Raw genomic sequence first — 19,293 nt, 5'->3', positions numbered from 1 at the left:
AAAAAAAAAAAAATACTCTCAAGTTAAAAAGAAAAGGAGTGAAATTCTGTAAGTATAATTAACAGTAGTAAAGCAAAAACAGCCCTTTTTTTGCCTCAGAATTTTACTGCAATGTAATGCTGTGGGCTGGTGATATGGCTCAGTGGATAGAAGTGCTTTTTGTTCAACCCTGTACTCCTGGGATGAAATGGGTAGCTAAAACATTTTAGTTCAGCCACCCAGAAGCTTGGAGGTAAACTAGTCTGGAATATAAAGCGTGGCAGAAACAATCAGAGAACTCCTGCTTCAGACAAGGTGGATGTCAAGAACTGGCTCCCACAAGTGTCTTCTTACTTCAACACTTCTGCACACACTCAGACACATTACACAGACACACTAATAATAAAAGTGAGATGGAATGTTAGTAATTAGCATTTTAGCTTAATGTTTTAGGGATATATGTTAAATATTGTCTTTTTTTTTTTTTCTTTCAGGAAAAATTTCTCCCTGGACAGGACGTTTCTACTCTCTGCTGGATCCCTCTTATGCTAAGAATAACATTCCCATTATTGCATCTGTTTCTGAGCACCAGCCCACAACCTGGTCCTCCTACTATTTTGATCTACAGCTCCTTGTCTTCATGTTTCCAGGTCTGTCTTGCATTTTGAAGTGACCATAAGAATTACTCTTTGAATCCAAATATATTAACTATTCTTTTCATTTTTTATATATTTTTACATATTTTTATTACAACACTACAATATATTTTGTATTTGTATTATAAAATATTACAATATTATAAAATACTACAATAATTTTTATTATATATTTATAAGTATTTTATGTATATGTATGGATATGTTCATATGTGTCCAGTTCTCTGCAGAAATCAGAAGAGGGCATTGGATACCCTGGGAGTTAGGGGCAGTTGTGAGCGCTCCCATGTGGCTACTTGTTATACTTAATATTCAGTAGCATATTTTTCACCCAACTCAGTTTTCTTCTTGGCTTGTTCAAGTTCTTTGTTGAGTTTTTGTAATTAAAGCAATTTGTCATTATAAAAACAATAAGTTAAAAAACACAAACAATTGGGTTCAAAAAAAAAAAACACAAACAAGCAAATTTACACTAGATCTGACTACTTGTTCTACCACTGTTAACATTTTAAATTTGATATAGTGCTGAATGTTCATTATTTTAGCACTGGGACTCCTGAGGCAGGAGGATTGTGAGTTTGAGTTTGCCCTGGGCTACATAGTGAAACATTCTTAAAAAGTCATAACAAAAAAAATCTCATTGTTAATATTAGTTAATTTCGAGACAGGATTTATTCCTTGCTAACCTGGAACTTGCTACATATGGCAGTCTGGCTTCAAACTTACAGAGATCTGCCTGCCTCTATCTTCCTTGCAAGTGCTGGGATTAAAGGCTTTGGATCAGATTTTTTTTTCATGTATTCACATGTGTAAAGATGTGGAAAAGGACAAAGGACTTATAACTTCTTGTAGCAGCATTTTTTTTTTAGAGATTTATTTATTATTTATTTTTATACGTAAGTACACTGTAGCTCTCTTCAGACACACCAGGAGAGGACGTCAGATCTCATTAAGGATGGTTGTAAGCCACCATGTGGTTGCTGGGATTTGAACTCAGGACCTTCAGAAGAGCTGTCAGTGCTCTTAACCACTGAGCCATCTCTCCAGCCCGTAGCAGCATCTTAATATATTTCATACTTAATATATGGTATAATTAACCATCTCTTCTGCTAGGCATAAGATTGTTTGTGTTCATTTGGTTTGTAAAAATATTATAGTAAACATCTTTGCATATTTTTTCTGACAGATTCCTAGAATTACTTACTGAGATAAATGTGTGAAGTCATCCTGTCATAATGAAGATATTTTCCCTTGTAGATGTCTGTTTACAGGGCTCAGCTACTTACTTTTCTTTCCCTCTTTTGTAGTTGGCCTCTATTACTGCTTTAGCAACCTGTCTGATGCTCGGATTTTTATCATCATGTATGGTGTGACCAGCATGTACTTTTCGGCTGTAATGGTGAGGAATTCACTCAGTTTTAGCGAAACCTTATCCCTGACTTGGGGGTCTTTTCTTTTCCTTTTGTCTGGCTGAACTAGAAAAACTAGAAGATATGCAAAGCTGCTTACAGTTGTTAACCCTTTTTTGGAATGCAAAGAGACTCATATTCTGTTCTTGGCATCTAATTTTCTTGGGCTCATAATCTTGTGTTAGATACTTCATTGAATTTGGAGCAGATTAAAGAAAGACATTTGCATGGAACTGCTGTTACAGGCAGTAGTGAGCCACCTGATGTGGATGCTGCAAACCAACTTAGGCTATTCCCCAGAAGAGTGGGAAGAGTGAGCACTAAGCCCCTGGGGTGGACTTTAGTATCTAAAGCCTTGAGTAATTGTCTCCTGCTCTGTTGTTAAGGCAGAGAAGATTTTATGTAACGTTATGATATATCTTATCTACTTCAGAATAGTTTTTTTTTAAATTTTTATGTGTATTAGTGTTTTGTCTTAGTGTGTGTCTGTGTACTGTGTGCATATTTGGCACCTTTTGAGGTCAGAAGAGGTTGTTGGATCCCCTGGATAATCTGAGTTATTGACAGATATGAGCTGTCATGTGGGTTCTGGGAATTGAACCCAGGTCCTCTAGAAGGGTAGTGCTTCTAAGCACTGGGCCATTTCTCCAGCCTTTTCTGTTTGTTTATAAATATATATTTAAAGGTTATAAACAACAGTAAAAAAGTATTTTAGCTGAGGTTGGTGGTATAGACTTGTGGTCCCAACACTTGGGAAGTTCAAGGATGGTCTAGGAAATGTGGAAACTCTCTATCTTGAAAAACAAAATGAACAAAGATAAGTTTTTTTTTTTTTTTTTTTTTTTTGAGACAGGGTTTCTCTGTGTCGCCCTGTTCTGGAACTCACTTTGTAGACCAGGCTGGCCTCGAACTCAGAAATCTGCCTGCCTCTGCCTTCCAAGTGCTGGGATCAAAGGCGTGTGCCATCATGCCCGGAGCAGTCAGTGTTTTTAACCCTTCTCTCTGGCCCCCAGAAATAAGTTTATAAAAAAAGTAAGTTTTAAATTATAAATTATGTAATATATATATATATATACATATATATATATATATATAATTATATAAGTAAGTTTGTAAAAAGTTATATTATTTAAAACATAAATATATATACATTTAGATCTGCAGTAGAGATTGCTATTTATATTTATGGTTTCGAGGCAAAGTATTTTTCCCCGAGTGTCTTTTTCTTTTTAAGATTTATTTATTTTTATTTATATGAGTACACTGTAGCTATTTTCAAATACACACCAGAAGAGGGCATGGATCCCCATTACAGATGGCTGTGAACCACCATGTGGTTGCTGGGAGTTGAACTCAAGACCTCTGGAAGAGCAGTCAGTGCTCTTAACCGCTGAGCTTTCTCCAGCCCTTTCCTTTCCGCCAAGTTTTAATTATTTGTGTATATGTGTGTGTCTGTGTGTGGGTATGTGCATTTTAGTAAAGGAGCCCTGGGAGCCACAAGCAGGCTCTTGTGAGCTGCTGCTTGTGTGCTGGGAACTAAATTCAGTAGATGATCCTAAACCACCTTTCAGCTCCAAAGGTTATCATTCATTATGTTTATTTATATGTATGTTTATGTGTATGCTACATGCTAGCAGGTGCTTCCAGAGTTCAGAAGAGAGCATGGCTATTGGGAACTGGACTCCAGTCCTCTGGAAAAGCAACACATGCTCTTACTGCTGAGTCATCCTCCAACCCTTGCTTAGACCTTTTTTCATTTTCTTTTTTTTTTTTTTTTTTTAACTTTTAATGATGTACATGTGTTCAGAAGAGGATGATAGATCCTCAAGCTGGAGTCCTAGGCATTTATGAACTGCCTAACTGAAGAATTTAGATCTGGAAAAGCAGTATGTGCTCAGAGTCACTGAGCTAATTCTCTAGCCTTGGCATTGAATTTTCTTTCTCTTTTTTTTTTTCTGGTTTTGCTTGTTTATTTGTGACAGGGTTTCTCTGTAGCCCTGTCTGTTCTTGAACTCATTCTGTAGACCAGGCTGCCCCTGAATTCAGAGATGCACCTGTCTCTGCCTCCTGAGTGCTGGTATTAAAGGCATGCACCACCAATGCCTAGCCTTTCTCAGCATCTTGATTGCTGGAATTACAGGCTTGCACTGCAACTGACTCAACTGCAACAAAGTTTAAAAAGTACATACTTCTCTCATGCTATAGCTGTATCATATAGTTTCTATTCCACTTTTTCTGGAATAGAGTGTTCGTTGGAAATTGCTAAGTTGACATAGTCTACTAAAAGATTGAAGTTTGTCATTTGTGAAACACTGATTATACTGATATTATTCTTGTTCCTTTTAGGTGCGTCTAATGCTGGTATTGGCACCTGTTATGTGCATTCTTTCTGGCATTGGTGTTTCTCAGGTGCTGTCCACATATATGAAAAATCTGGATATAAGTCGCCCAGACAAGAAGAGCAAGAAGCAACAGGATTCTACTTACCCTATTAAGAATGAGGTGAGGGGCTGGAGTGATTGCTCAGTGCTTGAAGGCACTGACTGCTCTTCTAGAGGTTCTGAGTTTGATTCCTGGCAACCACCTGTGGCTCACAACCATTTATAATGGGATCTGATGCCGCCTTCTGGTGTGTCTGAGGACAGCTACAATGTACTCATATATAAAAAGAAAATCTTAAAAAAACAAAAGAATGAAGTGAGGTTTAAGTAACATGTTGGCTTGGAAAAATGTGTGTGCGTGCATGCATGTGTGCGTGTGCTTGTGTGCGTGTGTGTGTGAATGTGTGTTATTTGCTTATGTTCAAGAGGTATTAGCTCAGTGTCTTGAGTGGTCAGAATTAATTTATGCAGCCTAACATATTTTGTTCTCACATAAGGGCTGTCTGTGTGTTTGGCTTACTGCACAGTTCTTCATTCTGTAGGTGGCAAGTGGGATGATCCTGGTCATGGCTTTTTTTCTCATCACCTACACGTTTCATTCAACTTGGGTAACCAGTGAAGCCTATTCTTCTCCCTCCATTGTACTGTCTGCTCGTGGTGGGGATGGCAGTAGGATCATTTTTGATGACTTCCGAGAAGCATATTATTGGCTCCGTCACAATACTCCAGAGGTAAAACTTTGGGAGGAGTTGGGTACTTGGATAGTGGTGAAGACACTTGAAATTGTAGTAAATCTGACAACTTTGATATGGATGGGAAGCTTAGAAAAACCAAAAATTCAGAAACTTCGGGTTTTTTTTTTTTTTTAGACAGGGTTTCTCTGTGTAGCCCTGGCTGTCCTGGAACTCACTCTGTAGACCAGGCTGGCCTTGAACTCAGAAATCCTCCTGCCTCTTCCTCCCAAGTGCTGGGATTAAAGGCATGCACCACCACTGCCCGACTAGAAATTTAGTTTTTAATAAGTTTTAAAGACCAAGTGTCTTCTAGAGTAGTGGCTCATGGGTGATGGTCTCTTTGGTAAACTTGTGTTTCTGAAAATATTTATATTACAATTCATAACAGCAAAATTACAGTTATGAAATAGCTATGAAAATAATTTTATGGTTGGGGGTCACTACAACATAAGGCGCTGCATTAAACGGTTGTAGCATTAGGAAGTTTCTGAACCACTGGGTTAGAGTAACTTAAATTCTGTATTCTGTTTGGACACATGTGTTGATCTGATAGTGGTTTTAATATAACGCAGATCAACCCAGTTACAACAGAAGAAAATGTTTTCTGTCTGCTATAGAAAAAGCAGATGCTAGAATAAACAGTTACCACTTAATAATGGCATATAGCAGTTTAGTTTATGTCTCTAGAGGCTCTGATTTCAGCCTTTGAGATTAGCATTTCAGAGTCAGATTTGCTCAACATCCAAACCAAGAGTGCTTTTTAACGTAGTGTTGGGGATTGAACCTAGAGCCTTAGCATATGCTAGGCACACAGTCCACCACTGAACTGTTCACCTTTAGTCCTTGCCATCATAGTTTGTGATTTGTGTTTTCCTTTCTACCATTGCATTGTAGTAACTGATTTTATAATGTAATTAAGAGTCATTTAAATTACCTAATGACAAACTAGGAGTGTTGGCAAATGTATTTTATCCCAGCATTGAGGATGCAGAGGCAAGTGAGCCTCTTAGTTTGAGGCCAGTCTGAGACCAGGTTTCAGACCCTGTCTTTCAAAAAGACATTTAAAGTACCTAATGACACTAACCTTATTTATTTAGTTATACTTCATAGTCTTCCCTACATCTCTTGATGCACTGTTCTTGTTTCAATGATCTGGAATTAAGATATTTGGGAGTGTTGGATTATCCATAATTTAAATTATTTCCTGGCTATATATAAATGGAGGAGTAGATGCCCCAAGTTTCTTTTCTTTTTCTTTTTTTCTTTTTCTCTTTGGTTTTTTGAGACAAGGTTTCTCTGTGTAGCCCTGGCTGTCCTAGAACTCACTCTGTAGACCAGGCTGGCCTCAGAAATCTCCCTGCCTTTGCCTCCCCAGTGTTAGGATCAAAGGCGTGTGCCACCACTGCCTGGCTCAATTTTATTTTCTTGTTAGGCGTACATTACTTTGTAAAGAAATTGATTAATTGGGCAAGTCTTACTTGCTATTGATGATGCCTTTCCACTCTTCCTTAGCATTTGGATTTTAAGAGCAGTGAGATAAACATCTATTTTCATCTTGTTTTAGGATGCAAAAGTCATGTCATGGTGGGATTATGGCTACCAAATTACTGCAATGGCAAATCGGACAATTTTAGTGGACAATAACACATGGAATAATACCCATATTTCTCGAGTAGGGCAGGTAAGGTAAAGGGGTCCTTTAAGTGTCTGTCTGACATGTGAAGTCTCTGGGAAGTGTGTCGCTACGAGAGGAGGTTGACTTGAGATTTTTTTTTTGAGAATTATACATTTACTTTTCTAGGCAATGGCGTCCACCGAAGAAAAAGCCTATGAAATCATGAGGGAGCTTGATGTCAGCTATGTGCTTGTCATTTTTGGAGGCCTTACTGGGTATTCTTCTGATGGTAATGTACTTGATACTGTATCTAGCTGCAGGGCATAGATTCTTTAAAAATTTAGTGAATCAGTTATTGTTTTACTTATTTATATTTGTTTTTGACAGAGTCTCATGTGACTCAGGCAGGTCTTGAATTTGCTGTATTCATAAGGATAACCTTGAACTATGAGTCTTTCTGCTTCTACCTCTGGTGCTGGAGCTACAGGCATACACCATTTGTCTGTATTTTCTCTCTTTTTAAAGAAAAAGTTAGGTGTGTGTATGTGTGTATGTATGTATACAAAGGAAAAGTAACTTTCACAAAACTGAAGTTGTTAATATCTGTTTTTGTTTTTGCTTTTAAAGTTAAACAATTCTGGAGGTTTAAAGTAAGTGGTTGTCTCATGGCCCTAAACTTAAGTAAGCACAGCACCCTTACCATCAGTCTCCAGAAGCAGTAATTCCTGTCTTCAGTTTCTTAGGTTTTTATTTTTTGTGCTAGGCATTGATTCTTGGAGCTTACATGTGCTAGGCAAGCACTTCACCACTAAGCTATACTTTCAAATCTTTATATTTTAAAATTCCTGCTATTCTGGGGTTGATTAGTTTTAATTGTACTATATCAATGTCTCTTTAAAAGGTTGTTTTACTTCATTTATTTGTGTGTGTGTGTTTGGGGGATGCATGTATGCCATGGATGTCAGAAGGCAATTTGTGGAAGTTGGTTCTTTACTTCCACTGTGTGGGTCATGAAGCTTGGAAGCAAGCACATTTACCTGTAAGCCATCTCACTGGCCCTCTGTCAGCTCCTTACAGTTGATGAAGTGTTTTACCCCTCACCTCACATTTCTCCTCTTTTCTGTGTTTTTATATAGTTAATCTGCAACTTTTAATTAAATCTAGGTGTTTTGAAATTATGACTGTAAATACTTATTGCTCAGTCAATCAATCTGTGGTTACTTTCCTTCCTATATCAAATAGTTTCTTTTCCTACAGCTAGTGAGTATGTTGTATTTCTATGTTAATTTTCTTTGAATGTGTGGCTTCTTCTACACAGTTACACAATTTGCTGCTACAAATCCAGTTCTATGCCTGCTTCTGAAAGATGCTTCTATTTTTTTTAAATAAGACTATTTCAAGTGTATCTTGTATAAACAAACTGAAATTGATAATAGCAGGAATAGCAGACAATTGCCCCAGTACTGTTTGGTAGTAATTATTATATATATGTATATGTAATTTAGTACTATATAAATATATATTTGTATGTCTACATTTCTGCTTATTTGTGTGTGTGTATGATTTGTGTGTGTATGTGTTTAGTAGGATAGTTCTATAGGATGTGATAGTACACATCTGTAGTTTCCACTCTTAGTGGGCAGGAAGGTCACTAGTTTGAATCTACTTTGGGCTGCATAGCAAGATCTTATCTGTTGAAAAGAACCACAAAATGTAGTTTCTTGAAGTCTTCTTACTAACCAATAGTAAGTAGTAACCACTGTCAACTGAGTAGAATATGTTGGATGTTGGAATAAATGTGTCATTATTTGTAACATATTAGAAAATTGTTATGAAATTTAGGAAGTGAGCATTAGTAATTTAGCATGAAAAGAAATACTGCTTAGAGTCTTAGTTAGGGTTTCTGTTGCTGTGACAAAACATTCTGACCAAAAGCTACCTGGGAAAGAAAGCATTTATTGTATCTTACAGATTTTCTGTTTACCAGGGAAGCTAGGGAAGGAACTCCAGTCAGGAGCAGAGGGAGGAGCTGATGCAGAGGCCATGGAGGAATGTTGTTGCTTGCCTGCTTTCTTGTAGCACCCTGAACCGACCATCCCAGGGTGGCCCTCTCCCACTAATCATCAGTCAAGACAATGTACCTCCTGCTTGCCTATGGGTTAATCTGATGGGGACATTTTCTCAGCCAAGGCTGTTTTTATTCAAGTGATTCTAGTTTATGTCAAGTTTACAAAACAAAAACAAAGCAAGTGACCCCAGAACAAAACTAACCAACACACTTGTCAAGAGGTCTTGATTGGAGATTTTGTTTGTTTGTTTAATTTTATTTTGTATTTGTCTGCATGTGTGCAATTGCAAGGTTGACTTCTTTCCAGTTTAACAGTACTGGCTGGTATGTGAGTCTTTAGGGGTCCACCAGTCTATCCCTAGTATTGGAATTATAAGTATGTGCTACCATGCCCAGCTTTTATAAGGGTACTGAGTATTGAATTCAGGTGCTCATGTTTTTGTGGCAAACACTTTACTGACTGATGCCTTAAGATTTTCAGTTGTTGCTTAATATTGTCTAGTCTCTTACATGTGAGACTGCATCCATCAGGTTTAGAGCCTTTTGAAGTTACTGTACCCATCTACTTGATTTTTACGGTCTCCGCATTGCTTGTGAAGGTGCTCTGTAGATTATATTGCTTACAGTAAGATGATTTAACTTAACTTGTCTTTGAGTGTTTGGTGACAGCAGTGGTTTTTGTACTTACCACAGTAAATAGTTATAGCAAAACCCAAGATTGGGAATTAACAACTTTTGTTTGCATTTCAAATACCCTATCTGTGGTTGATGAATTTTAAAACAGTGTTTTGAAAAATAAACCTTAAGATATACTTTGTTTTCTGCTTTATCATGTCCAGAGCTTAACTGAAAATATCTTTCCGTTTACTCTGAATTAATAAAAACAAGCTAGGCACTGTTGTGCTTACTGGGATCCCAGCATTTGGGAGTAGAAGCAAGAAGATCAGGAGTTCAAGGCCTGCCTCAATAAGACAAAGAGTTTAAGATCAGCCTGGGCTATATAATAAGACTGTCTTTAAAAAAAGGCAAACAAATTATTACATGTATAACAAAAAGTAGTCTCCATTAAGCATACTGATACATTGTTATATTTATCTATGTGTTAATTTGTGTGATTTGTGTGGGGATGCATGTGTCATACCATACATATGGCCATCTGAGGACAACTTTGTAGCATCCATTTTGCTTTTTTTTAAAAAAATTGGTTATTTTGTTTATTTATATTTCAAATGTTGTCCTCCTTCACAGTTTCCTCTCCCCAAATCCCCCATCCCATCTCCACTCCCCTTTGCCTCTATGAGGGTGCTCCCCCACCTACCCACCTATTATTCCCTCCTCACCACTCTAGTATTCCCCTTTATACTGGGGTATCAAGCCTCCACAGGACCAAGGGCCTCCTCTCCCACTGATGCCAGATAAGGCCATCCTCTACTATATAAGGAGTTGGAGCCATTGGTCCCTCCATGTGTACTCTTTGCTTGGTGGTTTAGTCTCTGAGAGCTCTGTGGAGGGGTGGGGGTGGGGGTTTGTCCAGTTAGTTGGTATTGTTGTTCTTTCTGTGGGGTTGCAATCCCCTTCAGCTCCTTCAGTCCTTCCCCTAACTCATTTGGGTCCTCCAGCTCAGTCCGATATTTGGCTATATCTGCATGTGTATTGGTCAGGATCTGGCAGAATCTCTCAGAGGACATCTCTACCAGGCTCTTGTCAGCAAGCACTTTTTGGCAGAGTTTGGTGTCTGCATGTGGGATAGATCCTTAGGTGGGGCAGTCTCTGGATGGCCTTTCCTTCAGACTCTGTTACATTTTTTTTTTTTTTTGTTTCTGCATTTCCTTTAGTTAGGAACAATTCTGGATTAAAAGTTTTGAGATAGGTGGGTGATGCCATCCCTCAACTGGGGGCCATGCCTATCTACTGGAGATGGTCTCTATAGATTCTATCCCTGCTTTGTTGGGAATTTTGTCTAATGTTATCTCTGTTGGGTCCTGGTAACCTCTTGCTTCCCTGGCATCTGGGACTTTCTNCCCATCCACCACTGCTACATATTTCTGTTCAATTTTCTGACCCTCTGGACTCATCTCCTATCTCTTGCCACATCTGATCCTGCCCCTCCTTTTTTCCCCCCCTTCCTCTCTCCCTCCCAGCCCCTTCCTCCTTCTACCTCCTATGATTATTTTGTTCCTCCCTCTAATGCTGGACTGAAGCATCTACATTTTGGTCTTCTTTCTTATTAAGCTTCATATGGTCTGTGGGTTGTATCATTGATATTCTGAGCTTTTGGGCTAATATCTACTTATCAGTGAGACTATATCATATGTGTTTTTTGTGTGTGAGTTACCTCACTCAGGATGATACTTTTCTAGTTACAACGATTTGCCTAAGAATTTCATGAAGTCATTGCTTTTAATAGCTGAGAAATACTCCATTGTGTAAATGTACCACATTTTCTGTATCCATTCTTCTGTTGAGGGACATCTGGCTGTTATAAATATGACTGCTATGAAAATAGTGGAACATGTGTCCTTGTTACATGTTGGGATATCTTTTGGGTATATGTAGAATCCATTTTCTCTTTCCACCTTTACATAGGTTATAGAGCTTGAACTCAAGTTTCCAGACTTTCACAGCGAGCTCCTTACCTCCCCACTAAGCCCCTTCCCCAGGCCGTCTCACTAGCTTACATTACTATTCTTTAGAAATCATTTAGGGGGTTGAGGAGATGGCTTAGGAGATAAGAATATTTGCTTCAAGTATGAAGACCTGAGTTCAAATCCTCAGAAACCAACTAAAAACCAACTCATCACTTTCACTGGGGTGGGGGGATAGGAGAATCCCCAGGCTTGCTGGCATATCTCCAAGTTCAGTGAGACCCTGTCTCAAGGGAATAAGGCAGAAGGGATAGAGTAGGACATCAGTATTGTCTTACACACACTTCACACACTTGTATTTTATTTATTTATAAAATGAAAAGTTTTATTTCTTCTTGGCTACATCTTATTTTGTTTTTAGTGTTCTTAATCTCGCACCCACCCCACAACCAAAAAAAAAAAAGGATCTCACTATGTATGAATACATACTGTGGAACTTACTATGTAGACTAAACTAGCCTTAACTTAACAGAGATTCATCTGCCTCTGTTTCCCAAGTGCTAGGTTTAAAGGTGTGCACCACTGTACTTGGCTTCCAGTTTAACTTTTTATTGAATGCTTATGAAGGCTTAGAATACAATATTATAGTACAGATCCATTTATATAAAAGCTTGAAGCTATGTAGCCTAGGCTTGTCTTGAATGCAGAAAACTCTTCCCTTAGCTTTCCAGTGCTGGGATTATAGACAGTCACCACTGTGCCTAGTTTCCACCTTGTATTATATTCTTACAGCACTTCTAAATTGGTAAGAATCATACTTCAAGTGCTTATTTAAGTATATGTGGCTACTGGCTACTTCTTGCAGTAGCCTAACCCTATGTAATTTGTAGGAATACTTTCAGTGTGGCTTAAGACTGGACCAGTAATAGCATACAATTTCATCAATTAACAATTTCTAATAAAAGTTTTATATTTTTAGGAAGTGTTTTGCTTGCACACTATCTTGTCTTTACAGTTGAGTGATAGCATTCCTTATTAGGAAAATACAATGGAAATTTCTTTAGAAATAGTGATATTTTCAGTGAGTTCCTGAGAACCAGCAGCCTTTCTCATGCAGCAGTGCATTCATTTTTTTCTCTAGATATCAACAAGTTTCTTTGGATGGTCCGGATTGGAGGAAGCACAGAGACAGGAAGACACATTAAGGAGAATGACTACTATACTCCAACTGGGGAATTCCGTGTTGATCGTGAGGGTTCTCCGGTGCTGCTCAACTGCCTTATGTACAAAATGTGTTACTACCGCTTTGGGCAGGTCTACACAGAAGCCAGTGAGTGTGATTCATAATGCTAACAGCAATTGTAATAGCTGACACATACTGCGTTTTCCATGCTCTGCGCTTAGTATTTTAACTCATTTAGTCCTCACAGCAACCCAGAAGATAATTTAAACTAATGTTAATGTCATTTTTATATTTGAGGAAGTTGAGCCCACGGGTTACTGAACTCTTGCTAATAATCATGTGATAATTAGGATTCAAACTCAGTCTGCCTTTAAGTTCTGTGCTTTAAAACATTATCTTTTATTTTGTGTATATCAATCAACAAAGAATATCTCGGTGTGAGAAAGAATAAAAGAAAAGAGTGCTTTTTCACTATTTAGATAAGTACATTGAGAAGGATTTGGTCAGGTTAAATCCTGTCTTTCAGTTTTCTTTTTCTTTTTGTTTTTTTTTTTCGAGACAGGGTTTCTCTGTATAGCCCTGGCTGGCTGTCCTGGGATTCACTTTGTAGACCAGACCTCAAACTCAGAAATTCACCTGCCTCTGCCTCCCAAGTGCTGGGATTAAAGGCGTGTGCCACCACCGCCCGGCTAGTTTTGTTTCTTCATCATGGAAAACTTTTGCAGTATATACAAGTCGTGGACTTGTGGTCCATAGAAGGGTTACTAGTGCTAGATTTTTGGATAACAGTCCTCAGGAGTAGAGTGCCTTAAAAGTCATCTTGTAGATTTAGAAGACAGATGCTACTTGGACCCTGCCAAGCATCACATTGGACAAGACTCAAGTAAGGTAGCGCTTGATTTGCCCTATCTATCTGATGCTCTTCCTTACAGACTCTAGTCAAAGTGCAGGCTGGGAAATAGTGCAGTCAAAGTGCAGTCAGTGCAGTAGATGATATGCAGCTTCCATCTCTTTAGGAAATCAACTTGTATAATAGATGTTTTTTCTCGTTGCTTTTAGAGCGTCCACCAGGCTTTGACCGTGTTCGAAATGCTGAGATTGGTAATAAAGACTTTGAGCTTGATGTCCTGGAGGAAGCGTATACCACAGAACACTGGCTAGTCAGGATATACAAGGTGAGGAGATGCTGCAGGTCTCAGAAGTTGCTCTTGTGATTATAGGTTTGTTTGTTCTAGTAATCAGTTTCCCAAATAGGGACATTTTTAATAAATGGCACCTGGTTTCAAAGTAGCTTGTAAGTCACTTGAAGTGCTAGTTATTTATTTGAGTGTGTGTGTGTTTTCATCTTTGTGGAGTTGATTCTCTTTAGTTTTGTATAGGTTCATCAGACCTGTATGGCACTTTATCTGCTAAACCATCTGACCAGACCAAAATACTACTAATTATATTTTTTGATTACTCTTAAGAGAGGAGACATCCCAGTTGGTGGTTGTTATGGCAACATTTCTTTTTCTTTAAAAAAACATTTTTTTACTACATTTTTATATGGGCGGGGGAGAGGCATCTTTATATGGGGAGGCAGGTATCCCATGTATTGAGGTCAGAGTACAGCTTGTACTGATCAATTCTTTCATTGTGATGGGTCCTGGAGATCAAAATCAACTGCTCTTACTCACTGAACTGTCTTGCCAGACTAGCTAATCCTTTTTTTTTAGTTTTAGGGATAAAGTCTCAGGCTGACATCCAGGTTGGCATTAAAATTACTGTGTAGCCCAGGTTGACTTTAAACTTAGATCCCAGTTCTTTATAGCCTTAGGTATGGTAGCATTACAGATATGGCTACTGTACTTGTTGCAGCAATACTGTTCCAGGTAGGGATTGGAATAGCTTGGGGACTAGGGGAAATGCATGTGTTTTTGTTTTTAATTACTTTTTTTAAAAACAGCATTTTTTAAAAAAGAGATTTATTTATTTTATGTATATGAGTACACTGTAGCTATCTTCAGACACACCAGAAGAAGGCATCAGATCCCATTACAGATGGTTGTGAGCCACCATGTGGTTGCTAGGAATTGGAACTCAGGACCTCTGGAAGGACAGCCAGTGCTCATCTCTTCAGCCCCAAACTATGTTTTCTTTTTGCTGAATTTATGATACATAATCATATGCCATGTAAGAGTGTGTTACATCTCTTATATGAGAAATGATTGAACCACATATCTAGAGGAGCAGAGGCAGGGGGATTGAGTATGAGGCCAGTCTAGGCTACAAAGCAAAACCCTATCTCAAATAATAGTGAGGAAAAGAAAACCCGAATGATTGAAGTCTTTTGGTCAATGTCAAAGTTAGTCTATAGAGGTACTGGTTCTTAGAGGTACTGGTTCTAAAAGGCTAGATTGACAGTAGGTAGGCTTTATCTCATACTAATTTATTCACATGCCAAACATGTGTAATCCTTTCTGCTTACAGTGGAACTTGTAGATCTTTCCAAGTTAACCTTTTGGTAAATATTGAAGTTATGTCTTTATGTTGCAGGTAAAGGACCTGGATAATCGAGGCTTGTCAAGGACATAAATGTCACATTGTGCCCTGAGCGTTATGCTTCGCACTGAGCGCGTCATGTTGAGGACGCTGAAGATTTTTTTTTTATATGCAGTTTATAAGAACAGCCGGATGGGGTTAGAATTGTCTGCAAGTTTTGCCCTGGACAATATGGGCTGGGCCAAGTGAAATGATTTTTATAATTCTGAGCAGGTTACCAAATGAAATGTTATGGCTTTACTTTGGTCAATTAAAAGGGGTGGGGGAGGATTTTTTTTAAATGTGCCTTATTTGTTTTGACTTAAATTGGCTGATACGAGGATCACAGAAGTGAACGGATGGAAGACTATATCCATGCTCTAGGTCCCCAAATGAACCAAATAGGAGCATTTTTTCTCCTATCAGCAATCTCAAGGACTAGCTCTGGTTCAACAAATACAAACAACTTTGTCACACTTTTTTGTTTTTTAGCACCCAGGTACAATGCTTTCCTGGGGCTTAATAAATTTTTATCAACTGAATAAATGTTTCTGGGACCAGAGGAGTGCTGTTTCTGGGCAAGAAAGAGCTTTCTTGCTATTATGTCTATGTTCTCGATGTCTATTTCTTTAGAAGCTCTTTGGCTTTATAAGGACAGAAAGTTGCTGAGTATTCCTGATCTCACCAGTATCCTTTCAAACTAATGGCAGTTATTCTTTTTCTAAGTAGAAATGTGAAGCAAAAGTGACTAATCCAGTAGTTCTTAAGATCAGTGAAACATCAATCCTAGAGGAAGACACTCCTCCAACATCAGGTTGATGATCAATAGATGTTTCTGGAATCAGATGTAATTATGTGGACCTATATGAAGTTTAGGCATTCAATACTTCACTAAACCTAAAACACAGTAAATGGCTCTTTGCTCATTTTCTCTAGACTGCACTAAATCTCTTAGGGTTCTCCACCGTGAGCTTCTGTTTTTCTTAGTGTCGGTCTGCTGTGTTCATACACCACTTTGCGGCTTGATTACTTGGTTTTGAATCTCTTGCTAAATATATACATAGGAAGTGGGAAATATTGCTACTAGCAGGTACTTTGATATCATTGCCAGTCTGACTGCAAGAAAAGAGACTTCAAAAACTACAAAGCACAGAGATCCCATAGATATTTTGTGTCAGGATAAATAGCTTTCTGTTCTGTACAATAGGATATTTCATGTGTTTTACAACATAGGACATAATCACTGATGTATATAAACAGTCTTAAATTAATTATAGTGTTTCTATTTAAGAAAACAGGAGGAATTATATGACTTTTAGATAGTCACAGTGGTACTCAATGCATATGTGCTTAGGTGTACTTGTATACCTAAGGGCTTCTCCTTCAAACCGGTGTATGTACTGTGTATTTTAACTGTGGGTGAAATTTTAGATTTAACAGACGATTTGATATCCTATATGTAAATACATTGTTTGATTTATATACAGAACTACTGCCTAGTGGGAAAGGTTAACCTGAGACTTATCAATATGATTAACATTACAGGCTATTAGTAAGCTTTCTTTATAGTATAAATGGGATACCCTCTTTTCATATCATTTTGACTCCTGGGATCTTGATATTTTCTAGTCTACAGAGATTTTTAAGTTGATTTCATTTTCAGTTGTAGTCTTCTTAGTGTAAAAAAAAAAATCCACCTCAAAAGCAACAATAAAATTTCACACACATGCCCACCCACACACCCACCTAGCACTCTCCAGAGACTCTTACTTCCAGGTCTGGTGAACCTCAAATTGTGCCTCCTGCCTGATCATTAGTTTACTTGCTTTGTTATGTTTTGGTGTTTTAGTTTGAGGTAACATTGATTTTTTTTTTTTTTTAAATCAGTGGCTTTCAACATTGTGTGTCATGTTCTCTTTGACAAACCTTTATCTCCCAAAGTATTTACATTGCAATTCATAACAGCAAAATCTTAGCTTATGAGGCCATAATGAAAATACTTTTATGGCTGGGATGTCACCACAAGATGATGAACTGTATTAAAGAGTTGCAGCCTTAGGAAGGTTGAGAACTACTGCCTTATGTTTTGTGACACCATTTTTACTATCATCTGTTACTGTTCTAATTACTTTTTTTTTTTTTTTAAAGACTGTTCCATGTAGCTCAGGCCAGCTTTGAACTCAAGATATAGATGATGCTAGCTTTGAACTCTTGATCTTCCTGCCTCTACCTCCCAGTTGTGGGCTACTACAGCTAGTTAGGTACTATTTTTCCTATATAATTTTTTAAAGGAAATACTTTAATTTTTTGGTACTTGTTATCTTTCCTGCTCCCTTAGCACCCTAGCTAGTTCTCCCTCATTTGTGCTCATTTTTTCTTACTGTGATCAAACTTATTCATTAAACAACTTTGGGTGTTTTGAGACAGTATCTTTTGTCGCTAGGGCTGGCTTTGAATTCCTGATTCTCCTCTCTCTATTTGCCAAATGCTGGTATTAAGATGTATGCCACCATACTTAATTACATTGGGTTTTTCAAATGTCTTTGATTTTTCAGCTTGAAATAACTCTTCAGGTTTGTTGAATTATATTATTTTACTGTTGTATTTGTTGGTCTTTGCCATTTTCATTGATTTGCCATGTCTTAGTACCTTCTTTTTTTTTTTTTGGTTTTTCGAGACAGGGTTTCTCTGTATAGCCCTGGCTGTCCTGGAACTCACTTTGTAGACCAGGCTGGCCTCAAACTCAGAAATCCACCTGCCTCTGTCTCCCAAGTGCTGGGATTAAAGGTGTGCACCACTACTGCCTGGCGGTACCTTCTTATATGTAGGGGAAATACATTTCTGGAGCTCTTCTATATCATACTCAATGCATAGCTGGGTATAGCATTCCAGACTGGCGCTGTTTACATTATAAAGGCACTGGCCCATTGTCCTAATGTTGAGAAATGATAGTTATTTTGATGAGTATTTGTCTATTCTTTGCCCCAGATCTTTTTTTGCATCTTTTTTTGTGGGTGTTCACTGTCCTGGGTACTCTGGATTTTCATGTGTGCATAGTCAAAGTTTTCTGTTTTTTTTTTTTTTTTAAACAGTTATATATGGATTCCTCCAACTCTCTGGTAAAGCTAATTAAAACTCATATTTTAGGCAACATGGTATGACACTTTAAATACTTAAATTTCTGTGTTTGGGCTTTTTACCACATATATGTGTATCATGTGCATTCCTAGTACCCACAGAATCCAGAGGAAGACATCAGATTGCTGGCACTGGAGTTATAGACAGTCTTGAGTTACCATGTGACTGCTGGGAATTGAACCCTTTGGAAGAACAGCCATTGGTTTTAACTGTTGAATTAACCCAGTCCATGATGAAGTTATTTGAGTATGGGATTTTCTGAGTCAGTTTTCTAATAGTTTCTTAGTTGCTCTTCTTTCTTCTACCTTTTTGGAGATTTCCTCAGCTGTATTTGTGGTCTTGCTCTGTTTTCCCCTCTCTCCCTCTCTCCCCCTTCCTCTTCCTTCCCTCTCCCCTTTTGTATGTTGTGTGTAGGTTTAAGCCCAGGGCCCTGTGCATGCTAGGTAAGCACTCTAACCAGTGAGCAACATCTCTTAATTTCAACCATATTAAAAAATAACTTTTTTCTTTTCTGCTTTCATATTTCTAAAGTCTTAAGCACTCTTGTGTAGAGATCTCTTTTGTCCCATTGTTTTGCTGCCTTTCCAATTAAAGACTTTTCCAAATTCTTGGCTGACTGCTTTTTTCAGACTGGGTGGTCTAAAGGGTTATGTAGAATGTGTGCGTATGCGTTTTAATACACTATGATCAGGCTGGGCTGGCACACTGAGAAGTTGTTGATATTGGTGTTAGATTTCCTTTTTCTTCCATAATATGTGTTAACTTTCCTTCTTTCTTTTGTACATAAGATTCAGAATTTCTGTCCTTTTATTCAAGGATATTGGCCAGGCTCTTGCCTTTCTAGGTTAAAGTAGAAAAGGAAAGCATATTGGTTCAATTCTCAGTACACACACTTAAATTTAAATGCTATTTTCAGGATAGCCACACCTTTTACTATGTCTACTTTATAGTTTAGCAATCATTTACTATCTCAAACCTTATTAGTAGCTTTGGGGAAGAGCTCTTCCTTGGTTATACAACAGGAA

The 19,293-nt window shown here is 38.0% G+C and overlaps 1 protein-coding gene across 1 annotated transcript in view; it reads left to right on the top strand.

Moving 5' to 3' along the window:
- Positions 1-15,692, top strand: part of Stt3a (STT3 oligosaccharyltransferase complex catalytic subunit A) — a 33,838-nt gene extending 18,146 nt beyond the window's left edge. The window contains exons 10-18 of the mRNA XM_021171394.2: positions 474-629; positions 1,943-2,034; positions 4,391-4,546; positions 4,968-5,156; positions 6,724-6,840; positions 6,961-7,063; positions 12,569-12,757; positions 13,670-13,785; positions 15,146-15,692. Coding sequence (XP_021027053.1) covers positions 474-629; positions 1,943-2,034; positions 4,391-4,546; positions 4,968-5,156; positions 6,724-6,840; positions 6,961-7,063; positions 12,569-12,757; positions 13,670-13,785; positions 15,146-15,184 — 1,157 coding nt within the window. The 3' untranslated portion in view covers positions 15,185-15,692. The remainder of the gene's footprint in view (positions 1-473; positions 630-1,942; positions 2,035-4,390; positions 4,547-4,967; positions 5,157-6,723; positions 6,841-6,960; positions 7,064-12,568; positions 12,758-13,669; positions 13,786-15,145) is intronic.
- The last annotated feature ends 3,601 nt before the right edge of the window (positions 15,693-19,293 follow it).

The sequence above is a fragment of the Mus caroli genome, chromosome 9 (assembly GCF_900094665.2).
Source record: "Mus caroli chromosome 9, CAROLI_EIJ_v1.1, whole genome shotgun sequence".
In the NCBI taxonomy this organism is placed as follows: domain Eukaryota; kingdom Metazoa; phylum Chordata; class Mammalia; order Rodentia; family Muridae; genus Mus; species Mus caroli.
This window is presented reverse-complemented; position numbering and strand designations above follow the sequence as displayed.